The sequence below is a fragment of the Dunckerocampus dactyliophorus genome, chromosome 1 (assembly GCF_027744805.1).
Source record: "Dunckerocampus dactyliophorus isolate RoL2022-P2 chromosome 1, RoL_Ddac_1.1, whole genome shotgun sequence".
Classification (NCBI taxonomy): domain Eukaryota; kingdom Metazoa; phylum Chordata; class Actinopteri; order Syngnathiformes; family Syngnathidae; genus Dunckerocampus; species Dunckerocampus dactyliophorus.
In genome coordinates this window covers 43,001,010-43,022,496 of record NC_072819.1, presented here as the reverse complement: position 1 = coordinate 43,022,496, position 21,487 = coordinate 43,001,010, and the positions used below count along the sequence as shown (strand labels likewise).

The window sequence follows — 21,487 nt, the reverse complement described above, 5'->3', positions numbered from 1 at the left end:
TTCCTCATTAGTTCTTCATTAGTTCCTCAGTAACTACTCTACACATTAGTTCCTCATTAGTTCATGAGTTCTTCAGTAACTAGTCTAAATGTATGTGCCTTAGTTCCTCAGTAACTACTCTACACATTAGTTCCTCATTAGTTCATGAGTTCTTCAGTAACTAGTCTAAATGTATGTGCCTTAGTTCCTCAGTAACTACTCTACACATTAATTCCTCATTAATTCTTCATTAGTTCCTCAGTAACTAGTCTAAATGTATGTGCCTTAGTTGCTCAGTAACTAGTCTATATTTATGTGCCTCAGTCATTAGTTCCTCATTAGTTCTTTATTAGTTCTGCATTAGTTCCTCACTAACTACTGTATTTTTGTGTACCTTATTGTAAAGTGTGACCAACATTTGTCCCACGGAGTTTGGCGAGGCGAATTGCCTTTTAAAAACGTGAACAAGATTTCTCCATCTTTCTGAGTGTTCCAGCACAAGCCATCAACACAGCAAGCGGGTATAATATAAAAAAAATTAACAAACAACAGCAATTCATCCAGACATGGACCGTAGCAAGTCGGAAAGAATTGGAGTAAAGCAGAACTTCCGGGTAGTAGGATCGTGTGGCGTCACTTGCCCCTTTTCCTCCAGAACCGGAAGAACTGACGAAAAGTAAAAAATAATTGTAAATATGTCAATATTCGAGAACATATCTAACACAGGAAATATGCCTTTGAATGTCATTTTTCACGGCGGAAATAACAAGAATAACATATGTTTCGGTGTCATGAGCACTTTAAACTACATCAAAATTGTTCGTGGTGTGTACACACACAAAAGCGATATCAGCAGTTTACATTCATGCTATTGTTATGACAGGCTATACAGTCAATGTTAGCTAACATTTGTAGCTAAACAAATTGCTGCTATTAGCTGACAACAAACACAACCAATGCACATGCGTGTGTTACACTGGACGTAGTTTACGTACTCAAAGCAGGAACAGGGCGGACAGTACGTCCGAACGCAAGTGCCTTCTAGTCAGCTGCTCTCCATGACATGCAGCAGCTTTAATAGTTTAATGTTTGCTGAACTGAGGTCTCACAAGATTGCTGACATCTTGCATGATATCATGCATAACGGCAGTTCCAACTCTCATTTGTTAGTGATGTTCAATACCACTCATTTTCTTTCTGATTTGTTACTAAGTAAAATTCAGGCTGGTATTGGCGATACCAATCTGATACACTGAATACACTTAAGGTGTCTGATAAATTGTTCAAATTTGCAATCATAACATAGCTCATAGCGTAAAGAATAGCAGACATCGGAGTCATTTATTCATTTGTTTTAAACTCTGAAGTATTGTATATTGAGGTAGCAGCGTGATTTACAATAAAGCCAAGCTAATATACAACATCAGAAAAAAAACAGAGGACAAAATGGTGAAATGGTGTTTTAAACAAGAAAATAAGTACGGTAAAATAATACGATCATTGAAACAAATTATTAATTGTTAAAAAAAAAAACAGTGTAAGAATGAAAACTAATTCACACATGGGTCCGTTTACGATCGGTCATCGTTTCAACAGACTGACGCCGTCTGACGGAGCAGTGTGCCACTACGCTTACAAACGTACTCGGTCGGAAGAAAAAGTAGTTTCCACCAACCGCATAGTATTTGGACAAAGTCGGAATAATTTGGTTGCTTTTCACTACGTTCCTGTTTATGACATGCATGACCGCAAATGACTGAAGTACAAAAGTATCGATATTTTGATTTAAGAATCGATTTTAGAGCCTAAATATCTGGTATCTGAGGTATTGATATTTCAGTATCAATCCACACATAACTATCATTTATGCAACTTTGGAGGCATACTTTCCTCGAAAATGCTCTGCTGCAGTTTTGGTATCTCCCTACCTTAAAAACAAGCTCCAGATATGCATGAACTGTATGCTTTTATGCATGTATACTGTGAATAGTGCAAACGTAAATATATCTGTGTGCAGGTAACAAGTGCAGTAACACATTTGTGTGCAAGAAATGTCAAAATATGTAGCAACACAAGAGTTTGATAGTATAGCACGTAGCGCTTTAGCACTTTTTCATGGTTTTGTCGAGTGTTTTACTGTTTTTATTTATTCTTTTTTCACTTCTTTTATGTCAAATCTTATTGGTTGCTGTACTTAACATCAACCTGCCCTCCGGGGCTAAAGATGGAAATAGAATTGTGCATATTTGCTTAAAAAGGTTGATTAATATGCACTATCCCTGTCTTTGTTTGTCTTTGCACCAACATGTCAAATGACTCTTGATATGGGTATGGCTCAAAGTGGCACAGCCCAAACAAGGCCTGAGACCCTTCAGGGCAGGGAATCAAGAGGAGGCCATTAAAGGAGTCTAACTACAGACTTTGAGCTCCTCCTCCAGCCTTCACATGAGGACACACTGAGCGTGACATCCACCCGGAGCAGCACGCCTGGCACACCATGTGGAATTTTCCTCCATGACATTTTCTGTATTAGATGACTTCATGAATATGTGAGCAAACTTATCAAGACAGATCAATGGAATAAGGAAATGATCACGCTTTATTTGTGGATATTCACTGCAACCTTATTCTTCTCTCTGCGTTTCACTTCGCCTGTTCCTCGACCTGATTTGCATTCAGTGTTTGGCCCGAGCTGTAATCTACAATGACTCCACATAAGCCTGTGGCACATTGGGGAGATGTTATAAGCTCTGACAAAAGACAAGACGCACTAGAGCGAGCTGAAGTCACAGGGGACAGCTTCCTGATTTGCTCAAATTTTTTGGGACCCGAAATGTGTGCTCTCATTTGCAAAGACGGAAAACTCTTTGATGACACATTCTGTACTTTTATGAGGACATATATATAGCAAGTAAATGCAGTAGTTACAATAAGTTGTGAGTTCATGAGCGGCCACAATGTCAATTCAAGCCATTCTTGACACATTTTCACAGCTGTCGTGATTACCTGTATTACTTGTGACAGGTCACACCAGACTTCAGAATCAGCACAAAATCAGCACAAACGGCAAAATCGATGCAGGAGGTCTGTGCTTATCACATGTACCGATGTGCATCCATTCATCTCACATCAGCTTCACTGTGTGAGCAGCGGTGCCGCTTGCATGCATGTGCACATAAAAAAAAACCCTCAACTTTGGTCACTGAGAAAAGACAAGTTCATTTGAGCGAGGTTCATATTCACATTGGAGAATGGTGCCCGATTAGCATATATGCAGAGAGGCTTTGCATGCTTGACATCCTCTCAACCCCTCTGCTGGAAATAGCCACGCACACAACATCCTCTGATTACATTGATATGGAGATTCATGCATCTGCAAAGATTAGTTATTCATTAATGTATTTGCTTTGAATTCTCGGGTGAGCGTACCTCAGACAGAAGTCTGGGCCAAACCAAACGCATGAGAGGAAAAATGTCACAAATGATCACATAGAGTCGCCACGAAGAAAAATGCAGGTTCAGTGACCCACAACAACATGAAGCCAATAGAGCATTAAAATGAAAAAAACCCAACAAAAAAACAGTTGGCACTGAGGGTAAAGACAGGGAGGGAGGTATAAACATAATAATCAGTCTTTTCATCTTTGCAGCAGAATGAGTTTCTCTTGCTCTAACTGGGCTAGCAGTATTAATCACTGCAGCCTGTGCGACTTCATAAGCGATGGTGTTCTGTCATCCTTTCATAAAAGCGTCATGGATCACCAGTTTGCTTCTCCAGTGTCCTCTCTCATGGCCACACTGCAAGCACTTTTTAACTTTAAAAATAGGCTCCAAGCACGGAGTGCCAAGAAATTCCAAACAACGTCCCATGGCTGGGATCTGAACGCAAAATTTAGCTGAGCAGCCCGGAAAGAAAGCACAGTGACACATTGATCAATGCTCTCTAGTGCCAATCAATGAGTCTAATTGTGCAGTGATGACACTCATCTTGGCGCAGAGTCAGTTGATGGCGTTGAAAGAGTCATTGGGTGGTCATTATGACACACCATAATAATAAAAAAATGACACTCTCCAAGCTAAATGAGGCGGACTCATTGAGAGAGGTGGACTGTGGCTGAATGGCAAAAAGGTTTGCCCGTAAGGATGCTCAAGATTGGCTTTCTTACCAATATCCCATTTAACCCATACCAATATCAACCGATACCGATATAGGCAAGTTCCCTCAGACTAATGAATGAACACATTGTTTTTTTTTTACTGTGATGCCACTGGATGCATTTCGTTATGACAAAATATGACAAATACTGCAATATGCAATGTGAGTTATAGAAAAAGTGACATTTATTTTATACATTGTGACTCAACAAAAGTCAGGAAAAAAAATCATGAGCAATAGTCAACTAGAATAACGTCCTCCTACTATCAACAAGTGAGACATGTTAGTCTTAACTCTTTCACTGCCAAAGACGTCTATTGACGTCTTTTCAAATTTAACGTTGACTGCCAAAGACGTCTATTGACGTCTTTTGCTTTTTTCCACGGGAGCTAGAGATCAAAGTCTTATTCATCTTGTGTGTGTGAATATCTGACTTGCAGGCAATGTATTTATGTCCCAGTAGGGGGCAACAGTTCTCTTTTCCTCCAACCGGCAGCGACAGATTGTCTATGAAGAAGACGGATTGTGGGTTGAGAGAAAAAAATGGCGAAACACATGCAGAAATCGAGCGGAGACAAAACAATACAAGCAGCTAACGTTGTCACAGAGCTTGTCTGGCGGTGGACCTGCCTTTAGTAGTGACGCGATCGCGAAAGATGACATGGGTGATGTAGGTGACGTAGACACAGATGCAGTTGACAATGGCAGCCAAAGCAACAAGCTAGTGGTTAGCGTTGCTGAGTCATGTGGCGCGACACCGGAGCCTGACAACGGAAACAGTTCAGAGTCGGGTGACTCAGAACCCGACCCTGATTCTTCTGACGAGTGGCTGGCGTCTGGATGGGTCAGCAGCAGGGATTCATCCCCACATCCAGCAGACCCCACCATCACTCTACTTGAATTCGCTTCTCTGCAGAAAAAGCTCGTTTTCTCAGCTTTTTGGTCAAAATCAGGTGTTTTTGCTGAAACTACCCTATGTTCTACCCCCAATATCTAAAGACCCAAAAAGGCTAGAAACAAACTTTTTTGTCTGACGAAAGAAGAGAGTCTAAAGTTTCTTTAGGTAGTTTCAATGTTTATGTAGTTCTAAAACTCAATATTCTGTGGGTCTTGAAAGTTCAGCAAAAATGCCCAAAAGCTCTGGCAGTATGGAGCTCTCTGCTCTGAACATGGCTGGCAGTCACATTTGCATAATGTCACTCACATTTGGGTGCAAAGTGCAGGTTTGGGTTCCACTATTTAAAGTAAATAATCATGGCAAGCTATACCACCCTCTCTTCATCCCCATTTTGTATGGAATTTGTAACAATTTTTTTGTAGTCATTGATAATTTCTTCTTATGTATGTCAGCCTTAATTCGAATTAATACCTGACTCACTTACAAAAAACAACAGGAATCTAGGAAACTTCACCTGCACCGTCCAGGATCCAGGTATTTATTTTACAGTCACACTGGTTTAATTTTTGGCTAAAAGGTTACTGAATCAAGCAACAACCCCCTAAATAAATGGCTTGACCCCTCCAAATCAAAATTTTAGAGGTGAAAACTCCGCCAGAAACAACGCAAGACTGCTCCCCTCATCTCTCGTCTCCGTGGCAATGCTGTTCCACTCTGTTTTGAAACTTGACACCACAGCTCGGTCATTTGCATTTTGGTCAATTGGATGTTTACGGGGAGGGGGTGGGGGGTGATCTGTGCTGTGAAGACGCTTTGAGCAAACAGAGACCATTGAGCTTTTTGCTGTATTTGTTATCATTTTTGCTGTTTTTTCAATTTGATTTTGTTTCTGCAGTGATGCAATGACAAGAATTACAAGAACGCAACGATATGTGAAATACATTTGTGAAAATTATACAACAGACGCACACAGTTTCTAGTGATCATGTCAATTCAGACTTGGTGCCCTCGGGGCTGTTGATCACTCCAGTGCATTCCCTGCATTCCCTGCCTCCCTTCCAAAGTCAGCTGGGATCCACTCCCATTGCCATGAGTAGGATGAGGGAAGAATATGGATCAACATTCTCCCTCATTCCTCATGCCAGAAGACAGAGGTTACTAACTGTTAAGCTACTATGCTCTGCGGTTTCTAGGCCATTCTCAGCAAATGTATGTAAAAAAATGTGTGCACAACATAACCTAGTTTAAATGCGGTCCATATTTATTTGCACCACAGTACAGGAAAGGACTTCAGAAAATGCTACAGAAAATGAAACCACAACCTTGAATGAACTTCAGCTAGCGCAGCTAGAAAAAAGTGTTTGATGCCTTCCTGATTTCGGATTTTTTTTTTGCACGTTTGTCACACTTCAATGTTTCAGCTCATCAGACAAATTTAAATATTAGTAAGTGACGACACAAATTAACAAAAAATTCAGTTTTTAAATGCCCCTGAGAGCCATTATCCGTTATAGGAGTGACCGGCCAACCAAAATTACCCCAAGAACGCAGAGATGACTCATCCAAGGGGTCGCGAAAGACCCACAAACAACATCTAAAGAACTGCAGTTAAGGTCAGTGTTCATGACTCCACCATAGGAAATACACTGGGCAAAAACGGCCTGAATGGCAGAGTTCTAAGATATGAAAACCACTGCTGAACACAAAGAACATTAAATCTCCTCTCAATTTTGCCAGAAAACGTCTTGATGATCCCCCAAATATTCTGTTGTCTGACAAGACAAAAGTTGAACTATTTTTCCCCCATTACATCTGACGTAAAACAAATGCCACATTTCAAAAAAAGAACATCATACCAACAGTAAAATATGGTGGTGGTAGTGTGATGGTCTGTGGCTGTTTTACTGCTTCAGGACATGGAAGACTTGCTGTGATAAATGGAACCATGAATTCTGTTGTTTACCAAAAAATCCTGAAGGAGAATGTCCAGCCATCAAGCTGAAACCAACTTGGGTTCTTTAGCAGGACAATGATCCAAAACACACCAGCAAGTCCACCTCTGAATGGCTGAAGAAAAAGAGTGAGTCCTGACCTGAATCCTATTGAGATGCTGTGGCATGACCTTAAAAAAGGTGCGTCATGCTGGAAAACCCTCCAATGTGGCTGAATTACAACAATTCTGCAAAGATGAGTGGGCCAAAATTCCTCCACAGCGCTGGAAGAGACTCATTATCGCAAACGCCTGATTGCAGTTGTTGCTGCTAAGGGTGGCCCAATCAGTTAATAGGTTTAGGGGGCTTTTTCACACAGGACCATGTAGGTTGGGATTTTTTTCTCCCTTAATAATAAAAAAAGTTTCATTTAAAAACTGCATTTAATATTTATTTGTGTCATTGACAAATACTTTCATTTGTTTGATGATGTGAAACATTTAAGTGTGACAAACACAAACACAAAAAACACTTTTTCACACCATTGTATGCTTTTATGTCCAGGTTGTGCTGTAATGGAGCCTTTTAATACCGTTGGTCATAAAGCAGCAATACTATGTTATCGGTTCTAACCTGAGGTCTAATTGTGACCTTCCTGAATTTTCCGAGCTACTCAAGACCGTCCTCCTGGTGTCACCCTCTTGTCATAGATTCATTGTTCAGGCGGACATGACGTGTGTTATTATGGTTGTCTGATTGCTTTCGAAGGTGATGATGCTGAATGACACAACTGGGAATAAAGGGGCTAGTAAGTCATCCATCAGATGCTGGTCTGCATGGGCTGCCATTAGGGGCATTATTCAAACTCAGGTCAGCTCGAACACATAGCTTTCTGTCCCTCCTCCCCACTCCCTCTCTACTTCTCTCTCTCGCTCTGTCACACATACACGCACACACAATTTGCCACCAGCAACTCGGGGGGACATCTCATTCTTTGATCCACGGCGAGTCATTGTGTTGGTGTCAGCTGGTGCCGTCTCTTTTATCACACTGGAAGCTAATGGGAGCAGCGACTGTAAGTGGTGGGGCGAGAAGACGGGGGGTGCATGCACGCACGCACACACACACACACACACACGCATGCACGTAAAGCACACACAGGGGTTGTTGAGATGGGTCGGGTGTGGTTGGCTCACCACAGCCTGGGGCAAGAGCTGTTTGGTGGTGATGTTTTTCTTGCTGGCCTCGGCCTCGCTATCACACTTACTCTAGCACACATTTCTTTTTTTTTCTTTACCTTATTTGCCCTTTGGTAAAATTAAGATGGAACCCATTTTCAAATCTAAATGGGTTAGCTGAAGAAAAAGTGCACAATACAACAGTACTCAAAGTATTTTTTTTTCAATCTGCCGCCTTATTTGTGTCACATTTCCTCCAAGGTGATCATCTGTTGAGTAGGAATACTCTCAATGTTGCCGACAGAGTTGGGAAAAATGACGGGACAGCTACTTGAAACACATCGCCTTCGTATTTTCTAGAACTCTTTATTTTTTTTCAGTCTTTTTCTGTTTGTAGAACATAACAATCGTGCTTTATCATGTGACACCATTTAAATACATATCATGTCTATATTATGTTTTACATTAGGCAGTGAGACAGTTAAAAATATACAAAACAATATTATTTTACTAGACATAGTTTCTATTTTTCATATAATCATCAGTATCTTCATTGTCATTTCGTCGTTTTCGTATATTTCTGTAAGATATGTGCTTTAGCTTCTGTGACCAAAATATTATTGCAGAAAACAGCAACTCCATTTTTTCAACATTTAGACATTAACTTCCAATGTATTACAGACATTCACAGTTACATGTTTTACACAGTACGGATTTACAACAAAGTTCCAGAGAAAACTGTGGTTGAGTAACTTTATACAAAAAAAAAAAGAAATACAAATTCACAGGACATGAACTGTAGCCATTTCACATTTTCGTTCGGTTGTTTGGCCTCTCAAGGTTAACGTGTTGCGTTCTGAACCCCGGTGCTTTTGTCTCGGTAGCTGCCTAGCATTGTGCTAACACACCATGGCAAACGTCTGGGCAAATTAAAGCTGCTTTGTGCTTTTCACAAGTAAAGCAAAGACAACAGAAACAAAAACAGAAACAGACCACTTGCTGACTGGCCTGCACTTATACATCTACATATGTATTGCTCAATACATATTGATCAAACTATAATTGATCGATACACGTACAGAAAAGTAATGACTCAAACACAGAGTTGGTCCAGGTTCTTGTGCTCGCGTACGATGTGGTATTTTGTTTTCTTCTTGTTGTTTTTGTGCCCAGTCGTGTAAACAGACTATGGCTTGGTTGAAATTTGTGTTTTGGCTTAAGGCCGTTTTTTTTTTGTTTTGTTTTGTTTTTTTTTCTTTTTTCTGTCAGGAATTTCAGACTGATGTTCCTGAGGAAAGCATGCTGAACGTAAACAGGACTGACTGTCAAGATTAAGGGATAGTCAATGTTTGTAAATCACTTTTTCTAACCCTGTGCTTTTTTTTATTTTTTATTTTTTATTCGTACCTCTTCGTACCCTGTGCTTCTGCCAACCAGACACTAAAATGGCATAGTTTTTGCTTGGTCTGCCTACTGATTTTGGTCCTCCATCACATCAATAACAGAGTATAAAACATCCTAAAAATAATTCTAAAAATGTTTCCATCACATAAAAGTTTTCTCTTTTTTTTTTTTTTTTACTGAAAAAGGAAGGAAAAAAATAACAGTCTCTCTCACACAAAACATGACCGGATTGCTCCAGCAGACTCCTAAACATGAACTTCTTATTGGCATTGTGCTTTCCCAAGAGCTCCTCGTCTGTGCTCTGACCTCAGGTTTTGCCTCACGGAGTACAACGTTTTGGAAAGGAGACAACTGTGTGAGGTTTAGTAAACATCCACCATAAAATTGACGCCATCCCATGCCCTAGTCAGCGATGTCAATTTTGTTCACTACTTCATCTACTATATTCACACAGGTATTTACTCGATTCATGAAGATATTCAACAAATCTCTAGTCTAGATCTCTATTTAGTTTTTTTTCTTTTCTCACAGTATTACACAGTATCTTTACATTTTTTTTAAAACTCAGATTTATGGTTTTATCGGTGCACACTAACAGTCTTTGATGTTTTCGGAACGCGGACCAACAATGAGACATCGTTGGCAGGAAAATGAAATATGGTTGGAAAATCTGTTTCGATCACGTATTGCCCTCGGAGGTAGGTGAATCAATTAAAATCTTGGAAGTCCTTTGTAATGTTCTCTTTTGTCTACATGCTCCATGAGGGTTTCTTTGTTGTCTACACGTTGGCCTCGGCATTGGTCAGGTTAGAGGTCACACTTGCTGGGGGTGGGGGGTTAACGGGCTCCGTTGGGTTAGCTGGGTTTGGGGGAGGGCTGGTTGGGCTGACTGTTGTTGCGGAGGGGATGGCGGGGATGGCCGGACTGGCCGCGGCAGTGGTGGTGGTGGTGGTAGTGGTGATGGTGGTCACAATGGTGGGACTCGTCGCTGGGTTCACAGGGCTAGCGGCAGCGGCGGCGGGGTTGGCAGGCATTGGAGTCGGGTTAGCAGGCGCTACAGGGCTGGCTGAGTTGACTGGAGCCGGACTGGTTGGACTGGCGGGGTTGGCAGGAGCTGCATTGGTTGGGCTAGCAGGGTTGGCTGGATTAGCAGGGCTGGAGAGGTTAGCAGTGTTGGTTTCCGCCTGCTGCTCCGGACCGTTCTCCTGCGGCCGCCTGACAACTGCGGGAGGCTGGAACATTATCCTCAGTCGCTGGGACAGAAAGGCACACATAGGTTACATAAGAGGGGTGTGACATTTAAGTTACCAAACCCCCAAATCATCTTACCTCTTTGTAGGTTCCCTTGAGGCCAAGATACATGTAGACCATGTATCCAGGTATGAGAACCATAGAGGACAGCGCCATGAGCCAGCCCACTCCTTGACCCCAGCCTGGGAACACGTAGTCTCCCATGGTGAGAGGAACCATTTGTATGGCGCTGAACAAGAACACCCCCTGTGGGAGACATGAGGCGCTTTATGCATCGCGACACCACTGACTGGCGGCAATGTTGTCTCAGATCGACAAGGCCGCAGGCAGCTCATATTGACTTTTTACATTGCTTCATTTTTCACGTCAAGTGTACTGAGCTCACGCACAGCGACGATGAGGGGGGTGAACACCACCCAGCACAACTTCCACCACACACAAGGCTTGTAGCCGATCATCTCCTCGATATTGTCGTAGAACTTGTTCACACCTGCGAGACAAATAAATGGAAGGTGTAAAAAAACCAACCTCCATCTCCAATCTATTTCAATTTGCAGGTCCGCAACGCATGATGATGCGGGAGGCGGCGAGGTTACACTTGAGCGCTACCGACCTTGAGGGTGAGCCGTCAAGTTCATCCTTTTTCAAATTAATATGTTGGAAGCACAGTGGAACCCCGGGGTTTCGTCATTACAGCAAGCCCTCCTTTATCACGGTTAATTGGTTCCAGACCCGACCGTAATAAGTGAATTTGCACAAAGTATGATTCCTTTTTATAAATGTAATATTTTTGTCTAGAAAATATATAAAAAATAGCATAGAAAACCTGTTTACGACCTTCTAAATACGTTTTTGACATTATCAGAGCCCTCCAGACATGAAATAACACCCCTATAGTCACCTTTACACTCGTATTGCTTAATATATTAGACATAATAAGAGTAAATACACCATTTAAGACTAAATAAGACTTGTGTTACTGTAAAGGTGTTCTCTGGGGGTACTGAGTGAGTGGCGGACAGGAAGCGATGTCGACGGTTCAGAGTTGAGTTTCAGCTTTGAGTGGATAACGGCTGCAACAGTAGCCCATGTTTTTGTTGTTTTTTTACCAGGGATTATTGTGCTTTTTGTGAGATAATTCAAACCTGCAATAAAAGCGTGCTGTTCCGGCGATCAAGTCTGTATGATTCATCAAACATTCATCAGTAACATTGCCTAGTGACCAGTGTAGAATGCCACATATCACGAAAGCCTTTGAATGCATCGTTTGAATACCTTATATTTGTATTTTAGTTCATTTTGCCATTTTAATGCTTGAAAATGCTTAATTTAGGCCCAAAATACGTAACATTTGCTTAACAATGCACATTTTATGATGAATAATCTGTCATATTCAACCACAAAACATTGATTTATTAATTAATACATTTTTGAGTGAAGCTGTGAAATTCAAAGTGCAAAGTGGTTTGGGACGACGACTGTTTTTTTGTTCCAAAATGTCAGACGAAAACCTAAATGTAATTTTTCCCGTAGGAAATCATGTAAATCCAATTAATCCGTTCCAGACGCACAAAAATATTAGCAAAAAATACATTTTCTAAAGAATAATTATAGTTTTACATGCAGAAAACAATGCAAAACAATTACAACTGTCGAATGGAAGGACTTCATTGATGACGAGAACAAACAGTGTTTGTCACCTTCTTCACCTTCACCTTTCTTCTCAACTTTCTTTGGCCCCGTGGCGGGTTATATGGCAGACGCACTCAATAAAAGATGCGCGGCTAGTGAGTCAATAACATGTAGGGTGATTTGTTCGGGCACTTGATTTTGCGGAACGATACAGTACAGGACAAAGCGAGGGAGCATTTTTGCGAAAATATCTTGCGGTAAACTGAATCATACAAAAACTGGGGCGTACGGCGGAAAAAAAGTGATACACACCGTAGCACCACGATATGGAGATGCATTCAAAGAAGACCAAGAAGAGCAGACACATTCCGCTGGCGGAGTAGTAGTCAAACAGTTTGAACACGTAGATCCCGCCCTGCATGGCAGAAGGAAAAAAAAAAAAAGCAATTTCAGCACGATAACAGTTCTGAGAAAAGGCCGCTTGCTGTACCTGCGTGATGTTTGAAAGTCCGATCACATAAGACACCAGGCAGACGACAGCGATGAAGATCTCTCGTCTGCCTCGAAGCACTCGGGGAAACTCATCCACTAAAGCAGTAATGAAGCCCTCGACGGTGCAGAACTGGAGGACAAGCGCAGCAGGCACAGAGGTAAGCATAAAGGGCCATTATGTGCAATAATGAAACCTTGCTGTTTGTTCCTACTTTAGCTTATTATCATTTTCTAACCCTCTTCCAATGAGGGTATGCTTACAGTGCTTTGTTTTTGTGGCAGGCTGTAACAGCATATTGCCAAATGAAACATTTAATAAAGGTCATTTTTCAAAGTGGGCCTGAAATGTTTCTGTCAATAAAAACGGCAAAAGTCAGCATTCGGGAAGTCATTCAAACGTTAGCTCAACTGGTTGGTCCATATTTAGCCCGCAGCATGCACATTCAGACAGCTGTGGGCGCCACACACGGTAGGCGACAAACGACGGCGATTGGCGAAACTCATCGCCAACGCGTAGCAAACCATGCACACGGGAGGCGACGAGCGTCTGTGACCAGTGACACCCGTGAGCGACGTGTTCGCATCCAGAGCGAATGGTACGAGTCTCCCACGGTTTTGATTGGCTGAGGGGATTTGGGGGTATGAAAGTAGTTCAGAGGAGGAAAAGCGGCCGGTGTCGATCGAGTACTCTCGCTAGTATCGAATTTTGCAAGTATTGAAGATACACATACATAATTATTATACATATTTTATATAAATATTGTTATATACAGTATACTGTATATTCTTTTTTTGGAAACGTCAAATAGCTCTGGGAAATCTGACACGGCAAGTTTCCTGTACTGATGAGCATCCTGTCCGCTCATTGGTCGATCAATGAAACTCCCTCTGATTGGTCCTCGTCTGGGCGACAGCAATGAAAAGTTGAAAAGTTTTCAACTTTCGCACAAAACAGAAAACACACACAAACACAAGCTTTCACACGCACGAAGTCCGCGTGTCCCTTGGCCGGACGGTGACTCGCGATAATCGCCCTATCGTGCAGGTTCCATTGAAAATGAATGGAGTAGAGGCGATGTCGCCTCCCGCGTGTGGCGCCCATTAGTCTCTGAAGGGCAGCATGGTGGAAATGTGAGCACATCTGCCTCACAGCCAGGAGGGTCTTGGTTTGACTCTTGGCTCGGACCTCTCTGCGTGGACTTTGCAATATTTCCCCCCCCCCGTGGTTCAAAAGCATGGATTTTAAGTTAATTACGAGCACTAAATTGCTGTAAATAGGCATGAATGTGAATAGTTGTTTGACTATATGTGCCCTGGGATTAACTGGCAACAAGCCCAACGTCAGGTGGGATAGACTCCATCTCACATGACCCTGAACAGGTTAAGTGGTCGAAAATAAATGACTGTTTTCTAAAAAGGGCACCAAATGACAAAGTAGTGCAGTATGTAGCCGACCTTGGCACAAAATGACCAAGCGCCCACTTAGAGCCCATTTTAGTCATTCCAGATATGCCAAAGCACTGTTCAGTGACATTTAACACGCAGGATGATAGATGTATAGTGCATGACTGCCTCATTCAAGCTGTGATATCACAAAAATCTGAAAAATAAAAAATCGCACACAGTGAAACCTGCAGGCACACAGAGGTGATAAAGTTGCATTAAAAAGCCTTGACAGCTAATGTCAAAACTGGGCGCTATCTGTCCACGAGAAGCAAATTGCATGCTTATCATGCAGCGAGCAGGGGGGTGCTGCTGTGTGATATCTACCTGCGTTCAAACATTTAGGTCAGCCCGTGAGCAGATCGTTGCTGAGCCCCCTTACCTGGCTGTCTATCCCCAGCATGAGCAGCATGGAGAAGAACAGAATGGCCCACAGTGGAGACACAGGCAACTGGGTTACAGCCTCTGGGTAGGCCAGAAAAGCTAAACCAGGACCTGGGGAGTAAACGGCAAAGTCACACCTCATCAGTTCCAATGAATAAAAGTAACAAGGAAGGCTGTTTTGCAGCTTTTGCAGCGATGGTGATGCAACGGTTACCTGAAGCTGCTACGTCGGCAATGTCCTTTTTGGTCACATGTGCCATGAAGCCAACAATGGAGAAGATCACAAAGCCAGCAAACATGCTGGTGCACGAATTGATGCAGCACACAATGATAGAGTCTCTGGGGAGAGCAAGCAGAGAAATGTCATAGTTTGCATATATGCAGAACTGGTGTTCATGTACTGTATTTGAATACAGTACATTAAAACATGGAGGGTAGTCTTAGTTTTAAACACCAGTATTTTTATGGAACTGATTCTTGATGTGACCCAGAACCATACAGCTTGGGGAAAACACACACACATTGCGATGCTATTTTGTTTTCCTTCAGCTAGATGCAGTCTTGTGTGGACAAACTCTTAAAAGTGGGTCTTTTGCTGTGTATAATGGGATCCACTGTCACCATGTTCATGACATGCTTGCTGGCATTTGCTCTCGTTGATGTCGGTGGATTGTCAGTCTCACCTGTAAACATTATTATTGAATGGGTTGTAGCTGCCAAGAGCTATAAGTGACCCCAATCCCAATCCATAGGAAAAAAAGATTTGTGTCGCTGCGTCCAGCCACACCTGACAAGAAGAGCACAACCATTGAGATCCCCGAGCCGACAATTTAAACTCTCATACGTGTGATTATGGATCCGATCGCCTTTACTTGTTGTTACCTCTGATTCTTTGAGCTTTTCGAAGTCAGGGGTGATGTAGAACAGAATTCCATCCCTGGCACCAGGCAGGGTCACCCCACGGATGAAGAGAATAAAGAGCATGAAGTAGGGGTACGTGGCCGAGAAGTAAACCACCTGTGAAGTGTGAGGCGGGGGATCAGATCCAGAAATCCACATTCAATTATTATAAAGGGATTTTTCCAGCTGCCTAGAAGACGCCAACATTCAAACATTATTATGTCCCGCCTCTTCCTGCTTTAAAAACGTAGGACACACACGCGTTAATTATACTTGCTGTCAGCTAATTATAGTGATTTGGCAGAGTTTAGCTCCTAATGTTAGCTGTAACTAACACCACACAATGACTCAAAATAGTTAGTTGCTTGTCTGAGGCTGCTGTTGTGTATGTGTGTGTGCTACAGACACGCGCATGTATATGAGACAGCGGTGAACGCCTCTTATTTTATTCGGGTCGAACGAAAATTTACGACAATTTTTATGCAGGTTAATGCATAGTTTTCCAAAAAAATACATAAATATTTTTTGGCGTTATTTTAAACTACTATTGGTAACGTACGCTAGCTGGTGGTGGTGTTCTTATATTTTTTTGGTTTCCAAAAATGTAATTTGGAGCGAGATGCATCCAGTCCTTTTTTAGTATTGAATGATGCGCACTACTTGGCAGCAACTAGCAGTGGTGATTCAGCCTCAACTAGTTTGCAGACCAAAGAAGAAGCTGTGGGAATTTGAAGCTGAATCCACAAAAACCTTGTCATGGCACTGGAACTTAGGCCACGTTCACACTTTTTCTTGAAATCCGATTTTTTATGTCGTCGTTCATATGACCAAAAACAAATGCGACTTGTCAATGTGAATGCAAAGCGTCTGGGAAGTGACGTGCATGCGCAAAAGCACGACGTCACACGTATTTCTGTGTGTTTACGGAAGTAACGACTACGCTATTGTGCGCACTCCTTGGCGTGTTTGTGACAATTTCAAGGATTTTATGCAACGCAAGTCAATATTTTCTAAACCAGATGATCCTGCGCAGAGATTAAGAAGAAAGAGGGCAAGCATTTAGGTTGTGACAGTTTGTGGAGACCTTGCTGCGATGTCTGTTCAGAGGAGCGTGTGTGCGGCAGGAACCGTGAGCCGCTTCACTGACGCTTTTTAAAAATTATTTTCGGATGACAGGAAGAGCTTTTGCCTACGTCGGCGAGGACCTTTATCAACGTCTCGGTAAGCACGGCGTTACACGCCTTTCAATGACGTATAGGTCGGATATATGCAACCTGAGCGTTCACACTGCAGTCGCATCGCATACATATTGGATTTATATCCACATCCTAATGAGGCCTCAGTCGTACTGGAAAAAATCTGAATTGTGCTGTTCACACTGACATGAAAAAATCAGATACAGGTCACATATGAGCAAAAAAATCGGAGCTGACCTTTAGTGTGAACGCAACCTTACCCAGGCAGCATTCTTCCTCTCAACAGCACTCAGACTGTCAGGGATTCTCTTGTTTCTTTGAAAATAATATTGAAAAAAAACGTGCAATCACTTAATTAAGTGCTAATTTTCCCCATAGTCAATCAAAAAAATGGAGTGAAAAGCCCATCCCTACTCTGGATCTGTCTTCAAGACCAGAGAGCCATCCAGCTGCAGCTTCACCGTGAATCACGCTCCTTTGTCCATGTGCATTCATGACGCCATGCAAGCGATTTATTTGCAAAACGTGCAGAGGAAATGTGCTGTTTTGTGACCAAGGCTAATTTTATTGGCCATGGTCACGTGGCATTAGCTGTGCGGCCCCACAAGGGGAGGCGAAGCGCTTCGAGAGAAAGGACACGACAAATCCAGACTGCAGCCAGTGGCTGTTTGTTGCTCCTCCTATCGTGCATCCACACGCACCGCTGATAGTGTCAGGGGGCTTGGAATTAGACGAGCCACCGCGGGCCACGATTTGATTGGCGAACACGGTTTTTTGCTGTCTTTTATTTTGAAATCCATTCTGACAGCGCCGACTGAACTCTAAATCATGGATGAGGCGATATTAGAGTGATTAATAATGCATTCCTGTCACACATTGCTCCTTATTGGGAATCAGCACAGCACAACATGGCCGACCTCTTACCTTGCCCGTCCATCCGACCCCTTTCCAGATACAGAAGTAAACGAGGACCCAAGCGATGGCCAGCGTTATTGCCAGTGGCACTCGAATCTGGCCTGGTTTTTCCAAGCCATCGGTCATTTCATGCACGTTGCGCCTATAAATCAGAGTGAGCAACAGTACCACTATTAGACACAAAGAGACCCTGTCAGCCTTTTGTTTATCTCAGGGATTCATGGAGGGCTTTAAATTTACAAGAGGACACTATCTTACTCCCAGAACTCCACAACTGCACTGGTGAGATTGGTGGTGTCTGCAATGGAATAATTTGTGTAACACTTGTCTGTGTTCCATGCATTGTTGCATGAGCTCCATGGAAGGTCCTGGAAGAAAGACACAATTTTACCTCTGATGCATGAACCGGATTTTAGATGGTGTACTCCTGTGTACTTACAGCGGTGAAGGAGTTGTACAGGTAGTAAATAGCCCAGGAAATGATTACAATGTAGTAAATGTTAAGCCAGAAGGAGAGGACGGCTGCTGCAAGGCCCACACCTGTCACACACACACACACACACACACACACACACGGATACATGGCACCATCAGTGACCGGATGGACTGTGAGCATCTTCACCCGTAGCACTATACAGCAGTGGTTCTTAATTATATTCTGTACCCCGCCCCACTGATTTGAGATACTATTAGACTCCTCAAACCTGGAATGTCAATTTGATTATCTGTACAAAACACCGTATGACTTGCTGGCACCAGCACTGTTCAAGCATGAGTAAAGATACTAACAGACCTGCCAACATTTACAACTATAGTGCCCCGTGCCTCTCAAACCCTCCCCCCTCCCCTCCAACACCTCACCGTGCACCCCCAAGGGGGGCCCGCCCCACTGCTATACAGTGATATCACTATGGAACAAGAGAGGAGATATACCTTTAAACACAGGAGCCAGTTTCCACACACCAAGCCCCCCAATTGAGGTGTATTGCCCGAGGGAGCATTCCAGTAGGAACAAGGGGACCCCGGCAAATATGAGAGTCAAAAAATAGGGAATCAAGAAGGCCCCTGGATGGAGATGGAATAGTGCATGGCGTCAGACATCAGCACATCACCTGCATATCAATGGGAGTGAAGTTTGCTTGAAGGAGCACAACAAGACAAAAAAAAAGATGTTTACCTCCACCGTTTTTGCCACAGAGATATGGAAACCTCCACACGTTGCCCAGTCCAATTGCATACCCCACACACGACAGGAGGAAGTCAAATTTCCCTCCCCATGTTTCTCTATCAGGCAACTCTTTTTTCTTCTTTTCCGGCTTCACGTCCAGCGACTTGGGCTTGTCGTTATTGGCGGCCACCTCGTTCAGTTCCGTCACTTGGCCATCCGTTTTGGTGCCGTTCGTCGCCATGTCTCTGGCTTTGGCACAGGTCTTGGCAGTCGGACGGGAGGCTTCAGCACCGGTCCACGTAGACAGCAGCTTCGCGGTTTTCGCACCGAACCTTCGGAGCGAACGTGTGGAGGAGAAGCCCGCGCACACACGGATCGTCAGTCGCCGTTAACCTGCAGGAGTGGTGAATACGAGCAGTTGGTCCAATTGTTCAAGACGGGCCGGACCGGGTATATGCACATTTTGCATCGCATCAATTCACTCCTCGTTTGGCGCAATTAATTAAGCAAATCTGCTTAGCCTTGAAATGCACATTTCAAACAGAGATTAAAGAACCCCATGAGCAATTGGCCACTTAACAAGGAAAAAAAGAATATCATATTACAACCGAAATATCATATTAGAAACCATAAAACATCATCGAGGGCAAAGGCATACTGGACGGGACACGGACGTCAGCTTGTGCGTAAACGAGCGGCAGTCAAAACCAAATGATTAAGACCGTATAGTCTGGCATTTAACACACCAAACAAACAACCAAACAAAGCATTCATGAAAGAATTGAAAAGAAAAGCAACTTTAAGAGAAATTATGTGTTGACAATCATACAGGGGAAGCGCGCGACGCACGGAAGCAAATAACCGACGAGCCTATGAGAATTAAGCAGAATGAAGAGGTGTCCTCCAATTGCCACCTGCAGATTCTCCTGACACTTCTTCTCAAAACACGTAGTGTGTACGCAGAGAGGTCTCACACCAGCCAGGAGACACAACACACCGTGGAGACAAAGGGATGTCCAATGCGTAAAAGCATTACGCATCGGCCTGCTCAAACACTCTCCAAGCCGTCCTCATCGACACAATAACACGCACGATAATGTGTCTGCACATTTGCAATAGACGACATCTTAGTGATTATTTTTTGGGATTTCGCACTCAGACGCTCAGCTCAATGTGCAACACTCACACAAACACACGCGCGCGCGCGCACACACACACACACACACACACACACACACACGCACACACACCACTGAACACCTTTCCCATGCATTAGCCCACTGCGCAAAGGCAAAACAATAAGAAACATGCGTTGCCGTTTCACACACACACACGCACGCACGCACGCACACACGCACAGACACACACACACACACCAGCACCTGGCGTATACTCACAGTGGACGTGGAGTGAATGTGGAGGATGCGCAGCCTGCCACAAATCTGCGTGGATTCCTCCTGTGGATGAAGTTGTAAACTCCCAATATGTCTTGGAACATCAATAGGTTTTACTTCCATTAAAAGCCTTAAAGGGACCATGCAGCGTCCAAGGGGTCCAAAGCGCGGGAGCTGTCCAGCCGGGGAGCGGTGCTGAAAGGACCAAGGGAAGGAAGAAAAAAAGAAGAGGAGGATGAAGAAGAAAAAGAGGATGATGAAGAAGAAGAAGAGGCTGAATCAACACAGGCAGCAGCCGCCTTGCCTTCTTGTGCGACTGTCTAACATCAACAAGCAAAGACTCAACTCCCATCTACACAGCCTCAATGTCATCTCAAAGTCGACCCCCCCTCCTCTTCCTCCTCATCTTCATCTATAGGCTGCACTGAAGTCGCACTTGCACCTTTTGTATTTTTAATATTGTTGTACTCCCAAGTCTAATATTTACAACAAGATGTGTCGCATTTAAGACGTTTTTGCATAGTGTGGAACAAGATGTAATTAAGTGGGCTGTCTTACGCTCTTCTAATTCCTAATTTTTTAATGAATTGCTTCCTAATATCATAAGGTGCCTGTGCTGTGTCATAAAATATGCACACAGCTCCCCCCCCCATCCAGCAGCGATATGGATTTTGTCGAGGTGAAAAATGGAGGCGCGCGGGGGCAATGCAAGCCTCATTATTTGGATGGTGGGGCCAGTCAGCGGCGGTCTGCAAATTGAGATAAAGGCTGCAGGTCAATAAATGGAGGGGACGCAACACAGGTCCCCCCCGCCTCTTTCATAAATGGGGGATGATTAGGATGAAAGCCTACAAAAATATGAAAAATACAAGAAAAGATATTCATCAACGTAAGGAGCCGTCATCATTTCAAGTGGCTCACAGCAGGTAAAGATAGGTGTGTGTTTGTTTGACTTAAATAATCAGCAACTTTCTGCTAAACCCAGCTTGTAGTTTGCCTCTGTGTTTGTAGTTTTGCCTTCCCCCACACCTGTTGGGTGGTTTAATCCCATACCTGCAACTATTAAACACCACTCTCTTCTTTAAAAAAAAAAAAAAAATGTCCGCGTTGAGGTGTCACATTTGACTGAGCTGCAAAGGTCTTGGCGGTGAAGCCGCAGAGCGTTT

The 21,487-nt window shown here is 43.2% G+C and overlaps 1 protein-coding gene across 3 annotated transcripts; it reads right to left on the bottom strand.

Annotated features, from left to right (window-relative positions):
• Positions 1-8,488: 8,488 nt before the first annotated feature.
• Positions 8,489-20,930, bottom strand: slc6a1a (solute carrier family 6 member 1a). Of its 3 annotated transcripts, none has more exons than XM_054780032.1 (15): positions 20,325-20,919; positions 18,937-19,320; positions 18,693-18,824; positions 18,199-18,299; positions 18,018-18,127; positions 17,769-17,901; positions 15,631-15,765; positions 15,432-15,535; positions 14,963-15,087; positions 14,747-14,859; positions 12,920-13,051; positions 12,742-12,844; positions 11,187-11,287; positions 10,876-11,043; positions 8,489-10,799 (listed from the first exon to the last, which is right to left on the bottom strand). In XM_054780032.1, the coding sequence occupies exons 2-15, from the start codon at positions 19,166-19,168 to the stop codon at positions 10,326-10,328; spliced, it is 2,163 nt and encodes a 720-aa protein (XP_054636007.1). In that variant the 5' UTR covers positions 19,169-19,320; positions 20,325-20,919; the 3' UTR covers positions 8,489-10,325. The 3 variants fall into 3 exon arrangements, with proteins under 3 accessions (XP_054636007.1, XP_054636015.1, XP_054636026.1); XM_054780040.1 differs by lacking the exon at positions 20,325-20,919 and adding an exon at positions 19,842-20,269; XM_054780051.1 differs by lacking the exons at positions 18,018-18,127; positions 18,199-18,299; positions 18,693-18,824; positions 18,937-19,320 and having other exon boundaries at positions 20,325-20,930.
• Between the last annotated feature and the right edge of the window lie 557 nt (positions 20,931-21,487).

Bases quoted from the DNA above. Each gene is read 5' to 3' on its own strand.
- slc6a1a (XM_054780032.1), bottom strand. From the start codon at position 19,168: ATGGCGACGAACGGCACCAAAACGGATGGCCAAGTGACGGAACTGAAC. The intron at 15,088-15,431 runs GTGAGACTGACA...TGCTCTCCCCAG, and splicing joins TTCAATAATAATGTTTACAG to AGACTCTATCATTGTGTGCT. The intron at 14,860-14,962 runs GTAACCGTTGCA...TTTACTCCCCAG, and splicing joins TGCCGACGTAGCAGCTTCAG to GTCCTGGTTTAGCTTTTCTG.